General features: G+C 53.8%; 1 protein-coding gene across 3 annotated transcripts in view; it reads right to left on the minus strand.

The window, feature by feature from the left end:
* WT1 (WT1 transcription factor) overlaps positions 1-5,751 on the minus strand; it is a 45,021-nt gene extending 39,270 nt beyond the window's left edge. For all 3 annotated transcript variants that reach the window (XM_081281742.1, XM_081281743.1, XM_081281741.1), the window contains exon 1: positions 5,201-5,751. In XM_081281742.1, coding sequence (XP_081137868.1) covers positions 5,201-5,645 — 445 coding nt within the window. In that variant the 5' untranslated portion in view covers positions 5,646-5,751. The remainder of the gene's footprint in view (positions 1-5,200) is intronic.
* Between the last annotated feature and the right edge of the window lie 249 nt (positions 5,752-6,000).

The raw sequence follows: 6,000 nt of genomic DNA on the forward strand, positions 1-6,000 counted from the left end.
TGGGGCAGCATGGGCGAGCGAAATGAATCTGCTGGGCTGACCCCGCACTGACTCTGAGCTGTAAATCAGGGGCCCGCGCACCAACTTTCATTAATTACTCGGAGCCAGTTAAACGGCCTGCGTTTTAAATGGGGGGAGTAATTACCGAGTCATGTTATCTGTCTGAGCTGCACAACCGACACCACAACACCCTGGGCCCTAGGGAAAGCTGGGGCGGGGGAAGTGAGAGGGGGAAAGTCGGCCCGGAAACCTTAACCCCAGACCCATGTCCCCCTACCTCTCTTGATCCACCTGGCAACTCCCTCACACCACCGACCAAAAAACGGGGTTCTTTCAAGGTGGTACTGTATACCTGGTAATATATCTCCCTTTCCCTCCAAGGCAGTGCCCAGTTTGCCTACCTAGAAACTATCACGTTCTTCCGTGTCCCTCAAAGATGAGAAAAGGAATGTGGTGTCTCAGTTGGAAAATGTAGGCTTTTATGCTGTTATTAAATTTGCTTTAAACCTATTCAATTGTTGGTGCCCCCAGGGGGGGAAGTATCCTTGCTAAAGGTCACTCCTGAGACCTTTCATCTATGCTCAAGCTCTGAAGGCTGTGACCTGAGGTTCAAAACAAGTGGCAAGGAAGTGGGGCAGGACATCCACATTGGGGCTCCCTCCCTGCAAGGCCACTACAGCCAGCCCCAGGTCTTTTCACCTGCTCTGGATCTTCAAACCTCATAAAATTCCCAGGACTGAGGCAGGGCAAACGATTCCAATTCCCCCGGGGATGATCAAGATTCTGCAACAAGTGTCCAAGAAGACTTGTTCAGGACAGGGATTGGAGGCCAATTACCTCCATCTTTGGAACACAGTCATCCACCCTCCCCCCACTCCCCCAAAATCGAGTCTCTTTTGTTCACTATGTGGCAATAAAATACAGCTCCCTTCCGTGGTGTTTCAGAGAGGGATGGAAGGAGGGAACGAATTGGAATCACCCGGATGGTATAGGTCAGGCAAAGATTGGTGATTTAAGAAACCACCAGCTTTTATAATCTACATGAAACCCTCCATTTCTTGCCTGCTGAGTAAGGACAGGTTAACCCCCTTCCAGTTAGCTCTTGGGCGTGGGTGAGCACGCTTACGCTTCCAGGAACTTCTTTTAGGGAGCGGAGGCCTGGCCGTTTGAGGCCTCCAAATCAGCTTACAAACGAAATTTGGCTCTGGGTACCCATTTTTGCCCAGAGGGAAGACCGAATTTCTGAAAGGGCTTTTTTTAAATGAGGAGGAGGTGGAAATAAAAGCGAGAAAGAAATTTTCTATAGACAAACCCTTCTCCATTCCTGAGCTGATGAGCAGGCAGTGACCCGAGGCCCACGCGGTCTTGGGAGACTGGGTCCTCAAACAGTAAGTGTGCGGCAGGAGCTGCGGGTCCCCGGGTGCAGCTTCGGCACCAACTCCGTGGTCCAGAATCGCACCGGCCCAGGGATGCTGGTGTCCCGTGAGGCTCCCTAGTCCCCCTCCCGGACGGGACACCGACCTCTCCGCCAGCAGAGACCAGTCTTGAACCACCACCCCCTCGGGTTTTCCGGGAGGGGCAGTGATGAAAGCGCCTGCTGAGCTGAGGGAGGGCTGTTTTAATTAGAAGCTTATCGGACGCAGTGCTGATTAGAGCGCACCGTGCCCGGGCCCTGCGCCGGGGCTGGCGAGGAGAGCGGGGGCGGGGGCTGGAGGAGGGACAGCTGCAGCCGGGAAGGAGCAGCGTGTTCAAAGGCTCCTTGTACAGGCCTTGAAGGGAGAGGCCCAAGCAGCCAAGGTAGCGCCTTTCCCACGGTTAGTCCTGGCCCGGGAAGGGAGCGCAACCTTGACCGCTGGGAGAGGCGAGACACGCTCTGAACCCCTCTCCCCGGCCCGCGGCTGCGGAGGATCCCGGGAACTCCCTTGCCTGCGGAGCCCTGGGGAAGCTAAGGGATGGAATGGACAGCCAGGAAGGTGCCCAGGAGGCTGAAAGTGATAACCACAGCGGTAGTGGGATTGGGAACATCTTTCCCCCAAGAAATACCCTGTCCTGTGTGACCAGAGGGGGGCACTTTGACCCTCAGTCGTAATTCCTCTGACCATGTGCCCATGCAATAGCCTGGAGATCCAAGGCCTAGTCCTGAGCTTGTTTTTTGGGATCAAGAGCTGCCTGGAAGCAACATTTCTCTTTTCTCTCTTTCCCCTTTTCTTCTCCCTTCTCTTTTTTCCCTCCCTTCCCAACCCTGCTTTGGGCTGGGGTTAGAAAAGTCCTCACTCCCACTTACACCCCGACAGACTTTTCAACCATCACACACATTACAAGTAGTTCAGTGCTCGTCCAACTAAGCAGAACAAATCAAACTCCACACTGAGGTCAAGATCTCTAGAAAAGACCCCTAGAATAGTCTCACTTCAATCTCCACCTCTGCCACAACCTGAGAGACCTCTTGCACGTGTAATCTTTTAGCCCTTGAATTTTCTCATCCAGAAATAAAAGTGTCATTCAGTGTCAGGCTGTGAGCTTCTTGCAAAGGTTCCTGAGGCCATTAATTGTCTTAACATTTAGTCTCCAGTGCCTGGCATAGTGCAGGCAGTTGATGTTTGCTAAATTAATATTTAGAAGATATCAGCTATATTTATGAAATACAAGAAAAATAAAGTGCTTATAAGAAGCTTGGGGTGGGGGTGAGTGGATGCCAGCAATAGCAGCAATTGCCCTTGCCTATGGTCCTGCTTGAGGGAAGGTAACCAAAGCCTGAGAGCCTGCAGTTTGGTCTTGGGAGTTATGATCACCATTGTAACCCTTTCTGGAGAGAGCTGGCATCTTTGCTTCTCCCTTCCAAGCCTCAGGTTAGGCCTTGAATACCTGGGGGCAGCCACGGGACCCTGAAAAACCAAAGGAATAAATGTGGAATCTCAAGGACCGGTCCTTGCTGCCTACCCAAAGTAGCAGCTTCTCACATACCAACCCAGCTTCTATTGCCAAGTGAGCCCCAAGGGATAGGCATGCTGGATCCATTTGTTTTTACTAGGAGCAAAAACTCATAGGCAGAAACTGGATTACAAGCTATATGACCTTAGTCTAGGGATATCTTCTTCATCGGGCTTTTTCCTGAAGGTGCAGTAAGGGTGGAAACTCGCATTCACCTGCTCCTTCTGGTCCTCGTCCCTCAAGTGTTTTTTCTCTATTCTTGTGGCGGCTGGGACTGTCTAGAGGAATCTGGATTTTCCCCAGATGTGTAGTGACCACTCCCAGCTCCCCATGCCAGATTGATGGGATCAGGAAAACAGAGCTGCCTGCAAAAGGCTGGACCCAAATCCAAGCAACAGAGCCCATGTTTCAAAAATCTGAATCCAACCTAGAGGACTCAAATACAAAGATAATGACACAACAGTATTTTTGACCCCAGGAGGTTAGATCCCAGTTGCTTCTCCAGCCTCTCCAAATAGCACAAATCCTCAAGGCTCACAGCATACACCTGCCTGCCAGTGGAGCTGTATCTGGCGTAGCGATATTTAGGTGGGCTGGTACCTTCTGTGTTTTGACCCCAAACACTGAGAAGGGCAATGTTTCTGACCCCAAACACTGAGAAGGGCAATGTTTCTGCACCTCTGGTGTATAACTCTTGCCCAGATCCAAGCTCAAGTTTGCCCAACTCTGTTCTCTCACAGATGAAAAACCAGACCCGGAGATTCGCAAAAGGTAGCACCTGTATGCTAAGCAGAGATGGCTCCATGGGAGAATACGAACCTCTGCGATCAACACTAAGCTGTCCCATTATCCCTTAAGTAAAAACTGCTAATTTCATTTTGAAAGGACCTAGAGTGGAGGAACCCCTTGAGTGTGCTCAAGGTTGCTCCGCACGACACGGATCCCAGATTCTCCTGACCAAAAGGGCGGTTTCGGTTTCGCTAGGGATTTTGGATTGGCCAGGTGCTCCAAGGTGGACTAAGGTAGAAATGGCCTCAAGGCATGCTTTAAGAAGGAAGGGACCAAGGCGGCAAGAACAGCTTTCCTTCTGCGACTTGAGAGTGCAACCCCTTCTGCAAACAGTTCACACCCTGATCTTCCATCCCACGCATTTCAGAAAAAGCCCAGTCCCTGGGCCCTCACTAATTTTGCTCCAGGAAAAGCATCCGCCATTATGTTAGCAAAGCATTTCCTAAAATATCGAACCAAACCAAATTAGTCTAGATTCTCAACAGCAAAGAAGTCAAATGAGAATAAATGAAGAGACTAAACTACCAGTGAGCAGTAAGACAGGGTCTGCGCTGGCCCTGATCGAAGGCAGGGAGCCTCCAGTACGGGATGAGAAAACATACTTATTGTGCGCCAAGGCCCTTTCATGTTGACTGAACATGACGAATAAACCTTTGTTCTAGCCCCAAGTCTCTTAAAAAATTTTTTTGTGTGTCCCCAGCTGAATCCCGCAAACCCACAACGAAAAAGCACCGAGTAGCACTGAAAGGAAGAACTCATGTCACCGCCTGCAGTTAAGATCTGGCTCCCAAGAGCGTGGAATCGGATAAACCGGGTTCTCTTCTATCCCTGCAGCCTGGTGACCTCTGCCTTTTCAAAACCCCAGAGAGATTTTCATTGTACAATATCCTAGAGCTATACTCGGACGCGAACAATGCTCCAAAAAGCCATCTAGTGACTGGCCCATTCATCCCCTCATTCTAGTGTTTCCCAGTACCTGTACACCAAATTCGGGGCCAACACTGTTATTAAGGGCTAGAGATGTTCCTTGACATTTTGCAGTGACGGAAGCAGCGCAGGCTGAGCATCCCGCGCTTGTCCCCCTCCTAATCCAGTCTGGATAACTAAAAAACCCAATGCTTAACGACAATTGGGTGGTACCTTCAGCAACAAGACCTCTTTCCAAGGCAGAACCATACACTGCACTAGTCTCTTCTTCCCATTTCTGTGGAGACTAACAGTCCTGGAAGCTCCGAAAGGCCCCAAACCGCCTCCCGGCTCAAGCGAACTTTCGAGCTCCCAACTTCGCTCTGCCGTGCAAGCCGTCTAAAGCCGATGCGGACGTACACTCTCTCCCGCCGCCGCTACCGCTACTCTCGCCGCCTCTGGACAGGCAGCGGGCTAAGAGATGGGATGGGGTAGTATAAGGAAGAGGCTACGGGTGACTAGAGCCCCGGGGCCGCTGCCCCCGCGTGTAGGGGGCGCTCCCCGGCCTACTCACCCTGGTTGCGAATAGCAGGCTGGCTCTCGAGGCAGCTTGGCAGGTAGGGCGCATTGGGAAACATCCTGGCCTGTCCGGAGGACGCCTGGCTCGGCGGGGGAGGACCAAAGGGTCCGTAGCGACAGGCTCCAGCTGTACCGGTGAACTGACCGGAGAAGTGGACGGTGAAGGCGCTCAGGCACTGCTCCTCATGCGGCTCCGCGCCCCCCCAGCTCGGCTCCTGTTTGATGAAGGAGTGAGGCGGAGGCGGCGGCGGAGGTGGCGGCGGAGCCGGCGGTGGCGCAGGACCGCCCAACGAACCGTAAGCCGAAGCACCCGGGGGCGCAAAGTCCAGCACTGGCGCCCACTGCGCGGCGCCGCTCACTGGCAAAGCGCAGCCGCCACCGCCACCCAAAGAGGGTACCGCCGGCAGCAGCGCGTTCAAGTCCCGCACGTCGGAGCCCATTTGCTGCGGCTCAGTTCCGGACACCCCGCGGCTCCTCCGGCCCTGCGGACGCTCGACGCTGGACTCGGAAGCGACTAACTTGGTCCAGATGCCGCCAGGACTTCGGTTCCCCGGCTGCTCAGGCTGCTGAAGGCACTCAGGCTCCAAGCGGAGCGGGTGCTGAGATGCCGGCTCCGGGGCACACGTGGAAGCCGGCTCCTGCGGCAGGAGGAAGTCCAGGATCGCGGCGAGGAGGCGGCGGGGCCCCTGGGCTGCTGTCCCGGGTCTGGGTGGGTGGGTGAATGAGTGGGAGGGAGGGAGGGAAGGGGGGAGCCGGCAGGCTGTCGGGTTGCGGAGAGCCCCCGGGTGTGGGCGC

This window comes from Spermophilus citellus, assembly GCF_964194105.1.
Source record: "Spermophilus citellus genome assembly, chromosome: 2".
In the NCBI taxonomy this organism is placed as follows: Eukaryota; Metazoa; Chordata; class Mammalia; order Rodentia; family Sciuridae; genus Spermophilus; species Spermophilus citellus.